The sequence below is a fragment of the Eptesicus fuscus genome, chromosome 18 (genome assembly GCF_027574615.1).
Source record: "Eptesicus fuscus isolate TK198812 chromosome 18, DD_ASM_mEF_20220401, whole genome shotgun sequence".
NCBI lineage: Eukaryota > Metazoa > Chordata > Mammalia > Chiroptera > Vespertilionidae > Eptesicus > Eptesicus fuscus.
Genome location: NC_072490.1, coordinates 16,040,000 through 16,057,785, shown reverse-complemented (window position 1 = coordinate 16,057,785; position 17,786 = coordinate 16,040,000). Strand labels below are relative to the sequence as shown.

Sequence of the window (17,786 nt, the reverse complement as noted above, 5' to 3'; positions counted from 1 at the left end):
TTGTTAACCTCCAACAGCTCCTGATTGTGTATAGCGACAAATGTCAACACTCCTTGGGTCTAATGTTCAAGGCTTTGGGAATCTGGCCCCCTCTAACATATTTATATCTCATTTTCATCTACCCTAGCTTTCCAAATCTTCAAATTCATTAAAGTATTTTCAGGCATTGCCCTCCACATGCCTCCATGCAGCCCTGTGCTTTCCACCCCACACTACTGGTCATATGGTTCCACCTCTTACCTACCCCCTTTTCTGTGCCCTTCCTATCCGCTGAGAACATCTCAAATCCCAGATGCTTTTGATCTTGTTTTTCTCCTAGTGTGACATCCTCTTCTCTGCCTACCCATCTTTCAAGGCCTACCATAATTTCTACCACATCTTGAAATCTCTTCTAACCATCCTGGCAGTTAATCCTTTGTGAAAGGCTACTGTGGAGCATTTAGGTGATAGATACTGTCTGAGCCCTAGGGATCATGGTTGATAAAACATACATAGCTCCCCATTTCCAGGACAAGGTGTTCTCCTTCTTCTTTATGTGCCTATTGCAGTTAATGCCCAAAGAATTGTCTATTAACAATGTGATATATTAGGAAATTAATTCTGTTTTGAATTGCCAATTAAATTTCTATGATTTAACTTTTTAAGAAATGATTTATGTTTCCCATTTAGATAGTAAAGACTTTTCCCCCAAATGATCTAGTTTGAGAGAGGGGTACACCATTACATACCAGTCAATGAGGTGCTACTTTTGCTAATGGTTCTTCATAGTGTGACATGGCTAGCAGTCCATTTTCTGGGACACACAAAACTCATGGTTTTACAAATAATGTTACTTAGGATAAGACTAAAGTGGATAGTCTCCATTTAAATATTTTTTAAAAGTGAGTTGATTTTAATAAAAAACTAGAGGCCTGGTGCACAAGTCCCTAGGCCTGGCCTGCAGCTCTCCGACATCCCCTGAGGGGTCCCAGATTGCAAGAGGGCACAGGCCAGGCCGAGGGACCCCACCGGTGCACAATCGGGGCTGGGGAGGGACCACGGGAGGTTGGCCAGCCGGGGAAGAACCATGGGAGGCCTCCAGGGCTCCCGGGCATGTCTGGCCCATCTTGCCCAGTCCCTATCAGCCGGACCCCAGCAGCAAGTTGACCTACTGGTTGGAGTGTCTGCACCCTGGTGGTCCACGTCATAGTGACTGGTCGAACGGTCGAACGGACAGTCGGACACTTAGGCCTTGAAAGATAGGTAGGCAGATGGGTAGGCTTTTATTATATAGGATATTAATAATGGTTATAACAAAATTATGGCAAAGTCTATAGAAGTGGTCCTTCAATTACTAAAACAGTGTTATATGGTAACACATTTATTTCTCAGAACAACATTGCAAATTAGAAACTAAACTCCAGAGAAACATTGGAACTTATTTAAGTCAGAAAGCTAATGGGTGGTGATGTAGGTTCAGATGTTGGTACCTAGGTCTCTGACAAAAGCTCTCCAAGTTCCCCCTTTACCATGATGCTCTTTTGCATATAGGAAGATTTCATGTAATTAACTGTGTGTCTGACTTGTGCTTTTACACCCCACATCATCTCCTCAGAAAGGTTTACTTTCTAAATTAAGTCCTTCACCTCCAGAAATATAAAAGGGGAACCAGAATGAAAGTGGTGTGTTTCTAAGCACATTTATAACACACACAAGGAAAAGGAGCCGATTTCCTGCCTGGCCGAGTGAAACATTAATTCTTCACCTTGGCACCTTAACCTACAGCTGTAATAAGGCCCGTTATGCCCAAATAGGCCCTTAAACGGAAGACGTGCTGAGCAGAGACCCACTTTCCCAGCCCTGCTCTAAGGCCGTCAGCTTTTCTGCCAACTGACCAGGCGGAAGCGGCAGCAGGGGAGGAGGGCCTGCAGGTAGGTGGGGAGGGGATCATTTTGAAAGCCCCAAATCCCTTGCAGGGAAGAAGCAGCTGCTCCTTCTTTCTCGAACATCTGTCCCCTCTGTCCCTGGCTGCACGTCACCCTTTGGAGGCTTGAGCTAGCTAAACGTGGGGATGACAAGTAAGCACTTCTGAAGGCCGGTTGGTGAGTGGAAATTAGCATAATTGTCACCAGGAAGTTTCTTCTGTTGGGAAGAGGGCAATTGGAGTTCTTGAGGATGGTTACCACCTTCATTTTCCTCACAAAACATACAGCTTTAATGATCAAGAGTCGGGATTTATGCGGCCTGAGGATATTATTTCATTAAACAGAGGTACCCTTAGCGCCCAATTTAAAATTTTAACCTCCAGGGGAGCCACAGGCTACTGATTTGGGAAAGAAATAATGATACTGCACACGTTGTACCACCTTTATGGTATACTACACTGCATATCTCGCACGTGTGGCTTTTATCACATTTAACAGCGTGTTGCTTGCATCTCACTCCCCTTTCAACACGGTGCTCCTCGAGAATGGGGACCTTATTATTATTCAATTATTTTCCCCTCGTATTCAAAACCCTGGTTGTATAACCTGACAAGCATGAAATAGACATTTATAAATGAAAGAACGTTAACCAAGAAAAAATGAAGAGGATAATTCATTTGGTTCTCCCAAAGCGGCTGTGGAGACTGGGGCCTGGATTTAGACCGTGTCACTAAGGAAGGCGCAGTCCCAAAGGTCCACAGCTTCTGCTCCCGGCACCGCAGACCCAAGTCCGCGGGCGAGTGCTCCAGCTCGGACCAAAGTGGGTCTGAGACAGCTCCGCCCCCAAGGCGCGCGCGGCCACGCCCCCTTCCCGGTCACTCCCACTGCGATCTGCGCTCCACTCTGTACCAGTTAGGGGCGGGGCCAGGAGAGCGCAGGCGCAGTGGGAGGCGGAAGTAGCGACTCGGGAAGAGGGAAAGGAACCCGCTGCGCTTCGCCAAGGGCAACGCGCACAAACTCCCGACCTCCGCCTCGGGGAAGCTCGGGGCGGCTGCACGTGCGGCCTGGCCCAGGCTCCTCCCCTCCCCGCCCCCTGCCCGGGTGTGGCCTCGCGGCTGCGTTCTCCGTCGCCGAGATGGCGCTCGACCCGGCAGGTACGCGGGCGGGAAGCGGGGGTTGTTGCTGAAGTCTCGGCCTGGGTCTGTAACCGCAGGCCTGCGGGCAGGGGGCCGCCCAGGAAAGGTGCTGGCTCTGAGGTTGCACCGCTTCCGCAGACGTCCCCTCCCGCCCAGCCGGCTGCTTAGAGTTTTTGGTCAGCCCCGGTTTCTTCCCTTGGGCGCCAGGTCATCTCCCCGCTCCTCGTGGTTAGGGTTAGGCAACGGCATCGGGGTTCTTGTCTAGGCTCTAGTCCATTTGTGGCTTACAAACATTTTCCTCCTCAACGCGACTGGTTTCTTCATCCTCATTCTCTTTTTTTCGCCCTTTTGAGACAACAGTCTCCTTTAAATATCTGTAGCCTAACTTAAAAACATCAATACACAGGATCGATCCCGGTGGGAAGAGGCAGTTTCTTTGGGAAGGATCACCAAAGTCACCATCAATGTTATTTTAACGTAAATGCTTCCACCCCACTCCCATTTGCAACAGTAATTTCAGTTTCCCTCGAATTCCCGCCCTTTCGGAAGCTGACCTGTGGTATCTTTGCTTTAGGCTCTTTATGTAAGAACATAGTACAGACAACGTGATTTTTGGAGGAAATAGTGATTGGTATAATTCATTACCTTCATTTTAAGGGCATGAAAACACAAGGCATTGGGGGGAGTAATGGATTCAAACCTTTGGAGAGTCAGAAATGAAAAAAAAAAGTCACTTTGATGGACCTCAAGGAGAAAGAAAAAGACGTGTTGCTGACAATAGATTTATTGAACACTTTATTATCAAACTATTCTCAATTATCCAGCAATAGCGTGGTATGGTAGATGCCATGATCTCTGTTTTACAGATTTGGAAACTGAGGTTGAGAGGATAAAAGAATTTGAAGCATAAAAGAACACATACTGATCATACCAATACTGGGCCAGGTGATTGGGTCAGACTTTATGAAGCAGTTAACAATTGATCTGTGTTTTGAAGGATAGAATTTCTAGGGATTGGGGTTGGTGAAGATGTGGCAGAATAAGCAAATGTGAGTCAGGAAAAGTGCACCTTGGATATTTGGTTGCAGGGTGAATACTTTGATTTGGCTGGTGCGGGTAGGAGGAGTGTCAGTGAGGAATGAGTATGGAAAGTTCAGATTGGAAAGTAGATGGAGGCCTATACAATTCTAGTTATTTCTGAGCTGGAAGTGACATTCATAGTAATCTCATACAGATGAGAGAGACTCAGAGGTTAAAGGCTTTCGTTTGCCTTTATTTTTGAATTTAGACAGGCAGGGAAATTTAGAAAAAAATCTTCATACCTGCTGTCTCTACTTTCTTACTGTCCAGAGACTCTTAGCCCACTCCAATCTTGTGCCGTGTTCAAGGCCACACAGCTAATTGCTGGTAGAGCCAAGTCTAGATAGAACTCAAATAATTTCCTTTCCAGCCCAGTGTTGTAGATGCAGACACCCCCCCCCCCCCCATTTGAGTATTGATTAAACAACTACTTGTTGAGTGCCCATTATATGTCATGTATTGTTCTAGGCCCTAGAAAACTGGTATATAGAACAAACAAGATCCCCGCTTCAAACAGAGCTTGTATTCTGGTGGTAGAAGAAATAAGACAACCACCACTTCCCCACCTTAGACACATACTTGTACGGACTGTGATAAACATTACGAAGAAGATAAGCAGTGTCCTGTGGTAGATGGTGAAGAGAGGACTATTTTAGATAGTGGTCAATCAAGAACTCCATGAGGAAGTGTCAGTTGTCTTTACTACCCTGGCTGGGGGGACGCGCTGAGTAGAGGCATGGAGACCAACTAAGAGATGTTAGAGATTGATAGGACCTGCTGTTTGTTGCGTGAGTGAGGTTGGTGAGGGAAAGGAAGGTATTAAGGGTAATTCCTCAGGCTTTTTACTTGAACAACTGGGTGGATGGTAATGGTCAATCTAATGACATGATCACTGGAAACTTCGACAAAAGTGAGGATGGAAGCAAGATTGGAATGGGAAGTAAGAAAGTGGAGTCAGCAAGAAGAAAGATCTTAGAGGAAAAAATTCTTTATCTGTTTAAATTCCAGAATACAAATGTGTTGAAGTCAGCTGCTATTTTTTTTTAAACTTTATTTTTATTTGGTTCAGAAGTTGAAGCATAGGCTCACATTTTGATATTTCTCTTGTTTTTTTTACAGTCCACAATGGTATGTGCCCATACTGAGTAGATAGTTATGCTAAATGAGGTTTATATAACGAATTTATTTTCCCGTTGGCTTATATTACATTTTTTGAGATCATAAGTTTGATATTCATTTATCAGTAGCTTTTAAGTAACGGGAGGGCCCACTTTTCTCAAAAAACTCTGAACAATAATGAAATAAACGCAGGTGGCATATTTATTTTTATACATAGTTTTATTTAAACTGTTTTCCTTTATGTTAGCGTAGAGGTAATAATAGCACTCTTTGTAAGTTTATCATCCATAATTGTGTTCATTATTTCCCCTTACTATCTGATTGCTGAGAGGAAAAGCTGGAGAGAGTCCAAAACACCCAGGAAAAGTGGCTGTAGAAAGACTTGACATTTGAGAAAAATACTAGTGCCTGCGTTGTCCCGGATACTCAGATTTTACTTTGCCCAAGCCTCTGGCATATAAAAATACTCCGTAGACAATATGCAGAATAGAGGAGAACCACTGTTTTGAACTCTCCCCGTTTTATTGACTACTCTTTTGGCTTTGTTTTGTTATAAGTCTAATCTTCTGATTCCCAGAAGAAATTCTCTGCATCTTTAGCCATAAATTGGACCTCTGATTACATAGTAATAATCGAGAAATATACAGTATAACTTATTCTGTACCAAGACTTAAACGTAGTAAATCTTATTCCAAGTTATAGCTTCTTTACCAATTTATAACCCTTTCTACAAATATTGTATATTTTTAAAAATCTAGTCAAATGTAGGTGATTGAAAATTTGAAAGGTGGCTTATTTTGAATGTATAGCCCATGATCATCTCTAGAAACAGTGTTAAAAGTGGTGCTTGTTAAAGTAGAATTTTAGAAAAGATAAAATTATTACTCATGCAAATTTAAAATGAATACGTGTTGAAGATTTTCTTCAACTTGTTAATTAGTGAGGGAACCAATAAAATGTAAAAAACAGTTCAGAAAGTATTTGAGAAGTTAGATACATAGACAATTTCATAGATTGCTGGCTTAGCTGAAAGCTGGTTTATTTAAAACAGGATCATAAACTATAATCTTCTGGGCCTTTCTCTTTCACTGGTCAAAATTTTTTTCTATCTCTGTTTGACATCTAGAAATTAAACTGCCCCTTAACAAGTTGTAAAAAAGCCCAATAAGGGAAAGTCAAGCCCAGTGCTAGTCCTGAAAGAATATCCTGTTAGGCCTTTGCTATTTTCAGATTCCCAATAAATATTCTAACATGATTATATACCCAGATGACAACTCACAGGAATGGGCCTGATAATTTTGATTTCTGATTTTCTCTAATAACTAGAAGAGACTCCTTTCTCCCTTTTTCCCCCACCTCTCCTTTAGGGTAAGAAGTTTTCCTTCCCCCTTCAATTAATGGGGATTTATTTTCTACTTTTGCACAGTAGGGCAGTGGCAGCATGAGAAGTTTCCTTAAATCAACGTGTCCTCATCTGTGTGTCTGTCCCTGTCCTTCCATTCGTGTTTTAGCCCAGAAATCTAATTAGGGGAGGAGGATGGGACAGTGATAGCGCTCAGGGGGTAGACATGGGATCAGATATTTTATGACACTGTATTAGTAGATGTTTAAGGTATATGTATCTTGAGAAGATGTCATTCTAGTAGCTTTTGGAGTCTGGGTTACAGGAGTTCTTTCAGTGGTTCCAGTGGGGATGTGGGTAGATTAGCATTAGGGGTACAGCACTTACATTTACTGGAAATTTTAAAATTTTGAGTTAGATATCTCAACAGATTTGAAAAAATTTTTTTGAGCATTATGTGGTTGATATGTTATGTCGTTGATTAGAAAATTTTTGATTTTATTATTGCTTCTATCTCTCCACAGGATTTTCTTAGACATACATTGTATTCATAAAACTAAAAATCTGGTTAACTTCTACATTTTGTAAATTTCTAAACTCAAAGTATGTTTGTACTAGAAAATACATTGTTTTTCTCACTAGATTAATTTAACAACCCTCTAATGGGTTGTTCACTGAAAGCTGAAAAACATTAGCTTACGTAAAAAGCACAAGAAAGAGTTGACATCAAAGAGAAGTGTGCTGTGGCATTGGAGGGGTTGTCAGTTATGAAATCTCCTGTGAACATTTTAAGGAGTTTGAATTATATTCTAAGAACAGTGGGAAGACATTGCAAGTTTTTAGGTAAGGGGTGACATGTAGAACTTCATTTTGTATTGATTGACTTTTGATTAGATAGAGGTTATGCATTCTCAGCAAATACTGCGTATGGTGTGTTTTTCTCAGGATATCATATCTGGAGGCACATGATGTGTCTCTGCCTCTCAAAGGTGGTATGAATTTTGATCACGTAGTCAAGGTCTTGTCCCCTTGTGGGATCAGGCCTAAACCGGCAGTTGGACATCCTTCCCACAATCTGGGACTGCTAGCTCCTAACCGCTCACCTGCCTGCCCCTGATTGCCCCTAACAGCTTCTGCCTGCCAGCCTGATTGCCCCATAACCACTCCCCTGCTGGCCTGGTCGCCACCAACTGCCCTCCCCTGCCGGCCTGATCTCACCCCCAACTGCCCTCCCCTGCCCGCCTGATCTCGCTCCCAACTGCCCTCCCCTGCTGGCCTGATTGCCAACAACTGCCATCCCCTGTTGGCCATCTTGTGGCAGCCATCTTATGTTGGCCATCTTGTGACAACATTGTGGCGGCCATCTTGTGATGACATCGCACGATGCCACCTACGCTTTTATAGGATTATTTGAGCATTTTTGAGCATCTTTTTTTCTCACACAAGATGTCCCTGGCTCAGCTTGCACCTACCTGGCTTAGCCCATCCAGGGCTAGTCATTTCTCTGACAAGCTCTGGTTCATTTTATTTGGGCACAAATTCGTATACATTGAAAGGAAATTAATTAGAAGAAATATTTTCGAGGCTGGAGAGGGACCACAGGAGGGCTCCAAGGTGTGTCGAGACCTTCTTGCCCAGTCCCCACGGGACCGCAGGAGGTTGGCTAGCCAGGGAGGGACTGCGGGAGAGCTCCAGGGTGTGTCCAGCCCTTCTCAGCCAGTCCCAATTGGCCAGACCCCAGCAGCAAGCCAACCTACCGGTCAGAGCATCTTCCCGCTGGTGGTCAGTGCACGCCATAGCGATCGGTTGGACACTTAGCATATTAAGCTTTTATTTATATAGATAGACTAGAGGCCCGGTGCACGAAATTCGTGCACGGAGGGGGGTTGTCCCTCAGCCCAGCCTGTACCCTCTCCAATATGGGACCCCTTGAGGGATGTCCGACTGCCCGTTTAGGCCCGATCCCACCGGGATCGGGCCTAAACGGGCAGTCGGACATCCCTCTCACAATCCAGGACTGCTGGCTCCCAACTGCTTGCCTGCCTGCCTTCCTGATTGCCCCTAACCGCTTCTGCCTGCCAGCCTGATCACCCCCTAACCACTCTGCTGCCAGCCTGTTTGCCCCCAACTTCCCTCCTCTGCCGGCCTGGTTACCCCTAACTGCCCTTTCCTGCAGGGTTGATCACCTCCAACTGCCCTCCCTTGCAGGCTTGGTCACTCTCAACTGCCCTCCCTTGCAGGCCGGGTGCCTCCCAACTGCCCTCTCCTGCTGGCCATCTTGTGGTGGCCATCTTGTGTCCACATGGGGGCAGGATCTTTGACCACATGGGGGCAGCTGTATTGGGTGTTGCAGTGATGATCAATCTGCATAGTACTTTTTTATTAGATAGGATAGAGGCCTGGTACAGGGGTGGGGGCCAGCTGGTTTGCCCTGAAGGGCGTCCTGGATCAGGTGGGGTTTCCCTTGGGGTGTGGGGCTGCCTGAGCGAGGGGCCTGTGGTGGTTTGCAGGCCGGCCACACCCCCTGGCGACCCAAGCAGAGGCCCTGGTATCTGGAATTTATTTTCCTTCTACAATTGAAACTTTGTAGCCTGGAGCAGAGCCAAGCCTGGGGCTCCCTCTGAGGCTGGCCGGCAGCCATTTGTGTTGGGGTTATAATTGAAACTTTGTTGCCTTAAGCGGGTGGGCCCGGCCAGGGTATGTGGAAAGCTTTGCTTCCCCTGTTGCCGGCGGCAACCCTGGCCTGCTCTCTCAAGCTCCATTCTGCCGCCGTTTGTTTGAATTTGTTTACCTTCTATAATTTAAACTTTGTAGCTTGAGTGGAGGCTTAGGCCTGGCTAGGGCAGGCGGAAAGCTTGGCTTCCTCTGTTACCTAGGAAACCTTGCTCTCTCTGGCTGTAGCCATCTTGGTTTGGGTTTATTTGCATACTCGCTCTGATTGGATGGTGGGCGTGGTTTGTGGGCGTGGCTTGTGGGTGTGTCGGAGGTATGGTCAATTTGCATATTTGTCTATTATTAAAGAGGATGATATTAGAGAACAAGATCAGGGTGCCAAGTCTGGGTACCACTTGGTTATCACATGCAGGTGATTTATTACTGGAGTGCTCTTAGGAAAAATCATGTGAAGGGAACAGGAGAGGGAAGGAGGAAGGAAGCTGAGCAAGATGTGATTTTAGGGAAAGCCTGTCTCAGCCTAAACAGCTTTGGTGCACAACAAAGGCCAAGGCTTGTCCTGCTTTGGAGGCAAGGGAGAATGGTTTTGTGCCATCTGTCAGTCCTTGTCCACGGCAGGAAGTGGGAGAGGGGCAGCATCAGGATAAACTACACAGTGGTACCATGTGCAAGGGCAGTCCTGAGAAGGGTGCAGAATGCTTCTGCATTCTCTCCTACAGGAGGCATACCAGCTCTACCCTAAAACTAATTTATCTGAATCTATTAGGAACTGTACCGTACTTTGGGTAGTGAGAGTCAGTGATGGGCAACCTTTTGAGCTGGGTGTGTCAAACTTCGCCAAAAAACTGAGCATAACTCGGGTAGTGTGTCACTTTGAGGAAAAAACTAACTCCAAGACTCTAGTCGCAAATGTTTCATCCTCGGCATGCGGCCGCGTGTCATCAGAAATGGCTACGCGTGTCAGTGCTGACACGCGTGTCATAGGTTCGCCATCACTGGCAGATAGTGCTAAGTCAGGTAGAAAGGGGTACTTGCACAAATCCATACATTCACACAAGTGGGTGTATAGCATCCAGGTGTGAAGTATGGTGGGGGTGTGGTAAAACAGTTTAAAGATGGCCCTGGCTGGTGTGGCTCAGTTGGTTGGAGCTTTGTCCTGTGCACCAAAAGGTGGCTGGTTCTATCCCTGGTTGGGGCACATACCCAGGTTGCAGATTCTATCCCAGGTCAGAGCACAGACAGGAGGCAACCAGTGGATATTTCTCGCTCATATTTATGTTTCTCTCTGTCCAAAAAAGTTTGAATATCATTAACACTGGCTTAAGGTAAACTTACCATGCCAAATTGTGCTTTGTTATTTTGCCTCTAGGCAATTTGACATGCTGTTTTTACTTTGGAATTTTCCTTCTCTTCTCCATCCCCAAATCTGCCTAATTCTTGTTCATTTTTCATACCTTATTTTAAAATCAGTTTCATGGGAAGCTTCTTCTGATTGTCACCATCCCCAATCTTTCAAAAAAACCCACAAAACTTGGAATTTAGAAAAAACACACCAAGATATCAAATAACCTGGGTATAGAGTTTCTTTCCTTCTAGATCTAGAGATTTTGTTTGTTTGTTTGTTTTTCTTGAGAAAGAAAATGAAATGTATAGATGGGATGTGTCTATATCAAATGATTTTGAGATAAAGAAAATGATGATGGGAAAATGGGAATTTTCTACCTGTAAATATTTTTCATATGATTTCACTTTAACTAAATCTATTAAGACTAGGTGATTAGAAAGCATAGGACAGTTAATTACACCTACATAGTAAGAGATCCCTCTCCCCTCCAACCCCAAGGAATCACTGTACTCTTACGGAAACAGCACCCAATTGAATTTGGGGGATAGTAGGACTGACTGCTTGTTTCAGACTTTGCCATTAATCTCAGGCCCTTAGAGTGTTCTAAATGGTGTAATCTCAGGTTTGAAGATGAGGGGTAGGGAGAGTGAGATATATCAGATAACTGCTCAGGCTACTTCACCCCTTAAACTTTTATGATTGTAAATACTTAGAATTGGTCTCAGGGGATTCTTGACTCAGCACAGAAATTTCACCACAGGAAAAAGTAACTTCAAGTTTATGTTTCATTTACTGAATTACTATTGCTATTTTTGTACAGGGGTGTTAGTAGCATGCATATTTGTAGAAATCTCTATGTTTATAGATGTCAGATATGCAAGAAATATTACCTTATACCTGATATAAGTGGATCAAACAAAACTGTGCCCAAATAAGAATGTTGATTCTCAAATTAACATTCTCCACCATCCCCAATTATATTTTTACATTTTTAAATAAAGAGATTGAAGGAAAAGAAAATTTAAGAATGGGGTATTTACTACCCCTCATTGTATTTTTCTAAAGAACTGTTACTAGGAGGTTTTTAGAGCTCAAAAGATATGTTAACTAAACATTAATTAAGCATGATTAATTGAAATATATCATTTTTAATGTTATGCTGCAGAATAAGAAACCTTGCTTATCTTACTCATCATTGTATATACAAACCTTAGGATGATGATTGGTACATAGTAAGTAAGTAATAAATACTTGATAACAGAATGAATATCTGTAATTATCAAGTATTGAAACTCTTTTAAATATGTCATTTATTAAACAGTTTTAGTGCATAGTTACCATAGGCTAGAAGTTAGAGGGAGTCATAGAGATGAATTAGACATGGCCTCTTAACTCATTAAACTTAAGTTTCATGCAGTGGTTATAAATCTAGCCTCATATTAGAATTATTTGGGGGGCATTTAAAAAATACCAGTGCCTGCGTTTTACCCCAGCATTTCTGATTTAATTTGTCTGTGGTAGGATATAGGCATCAGAATTTTATAAAGCCCCTCAGTGGTTGTTAGATGCAGCCAGAATTGAGAACTCTGGTACCAGAACCTCTTTTAGTCTGCTTGGGCTGCCATAACAATATACCATAGACTGGTTACCTTAAACAACAGAAATTTCTTTTTCATAGTTTGGGAGGCTGGAAAGTCCAAGATTAAGGTGCTGACCAATTTTGTTGCTGGGTCTTCCCCTTCTTGTAAGGCCTCATATCAAATTAGGGCCCTACCTATATGACCTCATTTAATCTTAACCTCCTAAAAACCCTATGTCCAAATACAGTCATATTGAAGTTTAGGGCTTCAACATGAATTTGGGGGGTTGGGAGTGGGGCATACAATTCAATCCATAGCATTTAGGAGAAGAATTTGCAGATAATGTGATGTGTGATACATTTGTCAGTCCGGATGTGACTAGAACCAATAGTATTGGTGACCACAAAATCTCAGGTTTAAAGGAAGGAGAAGTCACTTTCAGGTGATGGGTGGAGGGAGAACTTTGGGATGGAAAAGTAATTATTGGCTTTGATTTTAGGTAAGTAAACTTTGATAAGAAAATAAGAGGTAGAAGATAGAAAATAAAGACAGATGATAGAGCTGGAGTTGAACTTCACCAGTTATTTGCTAGATCATGTTGCAAGATTGCTTTGAGCTTTATGAACCTCAGCTTCTTCATAATATCTGCTCATGCATGTGATGATGTTTGTAAAACAGTTTCTTCTACATCCCCTCCTTCTTATATTCTGCAAATATTTGTTGTGCTTCTTCTGTGTACTGTGTAAATGTAAGCTGATTTTTTTTTAGGTGAGGAGGATAACATAACCACTGGGATGGCAGAATGAAGATTTAAATTGTAGAAATGTTAAGTTGGAATCGCAATGCTGGTGGGACATGGAAATTACCAATATATGCTCGAAAATATGGGTAGACTAGATTTGGAGGTAGAGACAAGCATTGAGAACTCAGCATAATAAACCCAATCTTTAAAGATAGAACCTTGTGGGATTGCCACAAAAGGAAGAGGAGCAGATCTTTATCTTGGAAGTATTTACACTTTTTCTGGTATTACTGCCATTATTCAGAATATTTTTGAAACTCCTTTAAAATTTGCTTTTAGCAACTATCGTACACTCACCTCAATGTCCTCCTTTTGTCAAATTTTTGTTCAGAAGGTGAACTTGAATTTGAACCAAGGTTAGCCAAAATCAGTCTGGGGAAGATGTAGAGGTTCATCCTGGGAAATGCTACTCCCCTATAAAGTTATATTATGGAACTGGTTTTCATGTTAACTCAGACTGGCTCTGAAGGCCATGCCAGGAAAGATATTGTGAGTTACTTAAACAAAGGTTGAGTCTTTGAAGTAAGTGAATAACTTAATAGAAAAATAATCTCCCCATTCCGTTATAAAAGTAGTACAAAATTTAGTGAAATATTGTAAGATGTAGAAGAAGAACCAGTAGAGATAGGGTAGCCAGAGGCATTGAGGAACATTCATAGTTTTGAGACTAGTCTACCATGTACTAATGTACATTAGAGGAAAAATAACCAGGCTATTATTGCTGAGAAGGCATGGGCATGCTGTCCTTTGCTGCTTTCTCAGATATTTACTTCTGTCTCCCATAACACTGCTGAATTTCTATTAGATATCAATGGGAAACTCTGCTTGTCGGAAAAGATAGTTTTGAAGTTTTACCAAATAAATAAATGTGAAACCCTTTTACTTAAGAAATTACGGCCTCAATGGGGATTGCAGCATGTTTCTAAAATTGGCATGACTTATTGCATAAGTTGATTTCCTGCTTTGGTATAATTTTAGATTTGTTGTCTCTTTCTGGCCTCATTTTGGTTAAAGTAATGTGGGTGGAAGAGGAAGTTTTCATACCTAGCAACCTGCAGAATCTGAGGTCCAAGAAATAGATGCTTTTGGGAAATGGGCACATCTAGTGTAAACTCTGTTTATTAGCAGTGAAAGCTGGTAGGACAAAGAAGTTCAAATGAAGCTTACAATTGTGGGACACCGGTGGTATCTAAGCCAAACGCTGAGCAGAAATAAGCACATCTACTTCATTGATCTGCTTTTCATATTTTGTAAGAGTTTGAACTTATAAAAAAATAGATTCTTACTCATTAATTCTTTGAAGATGTTTTTCAACTGATAAATCATTCCACTTGCTTTTTTAAAAAAAGAATGATTTTCTTCATGGTATGTATCAGATAATCAGATTTCCATTTAACTTGATTTTCTGATAAAAAATTGAGAAGTATGCAGTTGTGAATTTTGCTTGTTCAAAATTATGCTTCTGAAACAAACAGCAAAGGTTTCCATGCTTCAACATAACTGGAAGCTCTCATAACCTTGTTTGCTAAAATCCCTTAAACTGGCCACCATCTCAGGTATGTAATAGTGCTGTTGAAGAAGATGTGGAACCTGTCTTCCATGATCTTGACATTGCCCTTTTATCAGAGGCTTGGGTTATTTCACCTCTGTGAGCATCCACTTCATCTGCAAAATGGAATCAAAATACTTATCTGAAAGGGCTGTTATGAAGACTATGGGCCATTCATTGCCCTCATCTTGAGATTTCATAGACAGGCAGGCTGGAATATTGAGGATGGGGGTGTGATCTCTTACTACTGATTTTCTGGGGTTGTGTGTGTGTGTGTGTGTGTTCAAGTATGATTTAAAGGAAAGAAGGTAAATGGAACACTTATCACTGTCTTAATTTTCCCTAAGGATCTCTGCCCACCCCACCCCCTTCCTCATTTTATTACTGTCATAGCAAGAAGGTATGAAAGAGCTGGCAAGAACATGAAAATCTGCTCAGGAGCATGCGTGTCTTTGTCCTTTTCAGGAGAATTGGAATCTGCCTAGCTTCCTGGTGTGAAGGTAGTGATTGAGAGTTCTGGCCTTGTACTATACATGATATCTGCCTGGGGCTCTTCATTTTGAGACCGTTGGTGTGAAATAAAGAAGAGGACCAAACAATCAAAACTGATGCTACTGGGAAGACTTGTAAATTTGCTACACTTTTTTTTTGTTCCTCTAGAGTAAATAGTAGTATAGAAATGTCTTTAGGAGCAAGTAAATGGAACTAGGAAGTTAAAATTTTCATTAGTGGCAGTATCTAAATAATCAAATTAGCTACATGAAAACATTTTTTTATTGAAAAGGCACACCTGTAATATTCTGACTTGCCTCACTGTTATCTTTGTGGATTCATAAGCAAGTACTGTTGTCAGTAGCCTTGTAATCTAGTGCTGCCATATTTGCAGGAACACGTGAGCCCCAAAGCAAAATCTGAGCTAACAAGTTCAGCCAGTGGAAAAGGTGAAAATTGACTTTCAGGTGATGATAGAATGTTGAGAAGTTAGAGCTTTGGAAATTTTTCCTGGTGGCATTATTCTGATTCTTTATCTCAGTATAAATTCATGTGACTATATAGTAGCAAACTCAATATTTGAATTTTCTTTTTTGCAGGCTCTTGTATAAATGGATAATATATATGCATCACATTGGCATTGAGGGAATCACTGTAATTTTATGAGTAAAAGTGCTATATCTATAATATTTGTAGTATGGAAGATAGCTCTGAAATATGTATAAAATCATAATTAATGATTGATATGCTACCAAATTCTTTGCAGAATTTATTTATATCTTTTAAAGTGTGTTATTTCTTATTTAATGCCCAAATTAAGACATCCTTTGAAGTGTACCTTTCTCAACTGGCATAGATAACCAGTGTTCTAATTTTTATCACCAGAGATTAATTCTGCATGTTCTTGTATCCTGTAGTAATGTAGTCTTGTGTCTGGCTTCTTTTTCTCAACAAAATTTTAAAGATTCACTCGTGTTGAGTGTATCAGTACTTAATTTTTTTGGTATTGCTAAGTAGTATTCAATTGGGCATTTAGGTTGTTTCTGATTTTTAAACAGACTTGTACAGATTGTTTTCTGGACATATATTTTCGTTTGTCTTTGGTAAATGAATACCTAGCAGTGGAAAATAGGTTGGGTGTATATTTAACTTCATAGCTTAACAAGCAGTTTTCCAAAGAAGTTTATCATTTCACACTCCCACCAGCAATAGTTTACGAAAGTTCCAGTTTCTCCACATTTTCCCTAACATTTGGTGTTCTCAGTGTTTTTAATTTTAGTCATTCTGGTGGGTGTAAATGATATCATGGGTTTCATTTGCATTTTCTTAATGACTAATGATTTTAAACATCTTTTCATGTATGTATTTACAGTTTGGATACCTTCTTTTTGAAGTGTCCATTAAAGCCTTTGCCCCTATTTTTTATTGGGTTGTTTGTATTTTTATTATTAATATGCAGGAGTTCTCTATACAGTGTGTCCCAAAAAAAGTATACATACCTTGAATAATTATAAAGGCAGTGTTTATTAAAATACATTTCATTTTCAAAATGCAATAGAATCTACAGACGTAGTGTTATATATTTTTAAGCGGACACCCTGTATATTTGATTCAATTTGTCACATATATATGGATAGTGAACACTTTCTTCTGATCCATGGCTTGCTGTTTAATAGTTTTAGTTTATGAACTATGGCAAATTAATTTTTGTGGGTTCTGTGAAGTTGTGGGTCAGAGGGTTCAGATAGATTATTTTCATGTTTATCCAGGTCTTTGTTGACAGTACTTTTATTTTTTCATTGCCTAGTCTTGATGCATTGGTCAAATTAAATTGGCTGTGTATACGTAGAAGTGTTTTTGGACTCTATTTTGTTAATCTATTTGCTTATCCTAATTATGTCACTATTCCACTACTGTGATTGCTGTAGCTTTTAATACAACTTTCTCATTAGGTAGTGGAAGTCATCCAAATGTGTTCTTTTATTTTAGTGTCGTTGTGGTTATCCTAGGTCCTTTGCTTTTCCTTATATATTTTAAAGCTTTTTTTATAACTTAATTTTGACATAGTTTAAACAAATCATGCTGCAAATTAGTACAATTTCAATGTATTCTCCAGCTTTCCTTAATGATACTATCTTAAATAATCATAATACATGTCTTCAGTGAGCATGATACTGCCTTTAAAGGGGCAAAGATTGATGTTGGGGGAGAAAAATCATACTATTTTAATGTATAAAGCACTGTTATACATACAGTACATGAACAGATATACAGTGTATCTGTGATAGTAACATTTCAGGAGGCGGGAAATAGTGAAACAGTTGGGACATACTGCTATAATTCAGTGTAACTAAGGAAACCAGGAACTGACATTAATATACTATTTACTCAGGTACATATCTGAGTTGAATTTTACCAATTTTTAAAAAATAAATGTTTTCATTGATTTTAGAGAAAAAGGAAGGGAGAGGGATAGAGTGATAGAAACATCAATGAGAGAGAAACATTGATAGGCTGCTTCCTGCAGGCTCCCTACTGGGAATAGAGCCTGTAACCTGGGAATGTGCCCTGACCAGAATCGAACTGGTGACCTCTTGATTCATGGGTTGATCCTCAACCATCAAATTTTACCACTCTTTACATGTAGGTGTGTGTGTGTGTATGTGTGTGTGTGTAGTTATATGACATTATATGTGAAGATTCAAGTAACCATGATCACAGTCAGCATACAGAACTGTTATATTATTACAAAGGAAATCCTTCA

At 41.1% G+C, this 17,786-nt stretch overlaps 1 protein-coding gene across 5 annotated transcripts in view; it reads left to right on the top strand.

The window, feature by feature from the left end:
• The first annotated feature begins 2,860 nt into the window (after positions 1–2,860).
• Positions 2,861–17,786, top strand: part of CMC1 (C-X9-C motif containing 1) — a 76,167-nt gene continuing 61,241 nt past the window's right edge. For all 5 annotated transcript variants that reach the window (XM_054708143.1, XM_054708142.1, XM_054708144.1 and 2 more), the window contains exon 1: positions 2,861–3,058. In XM_054708143.1, the coding sequence (XP_054564118.1) occupies positions 3,040–3,058 (19 nt within the window). In that variant the 5' untranslated portion in view covers positions 2,861–3,039. The remainder of the gene's footprint in view (positions 3,059–17,786) is intronic.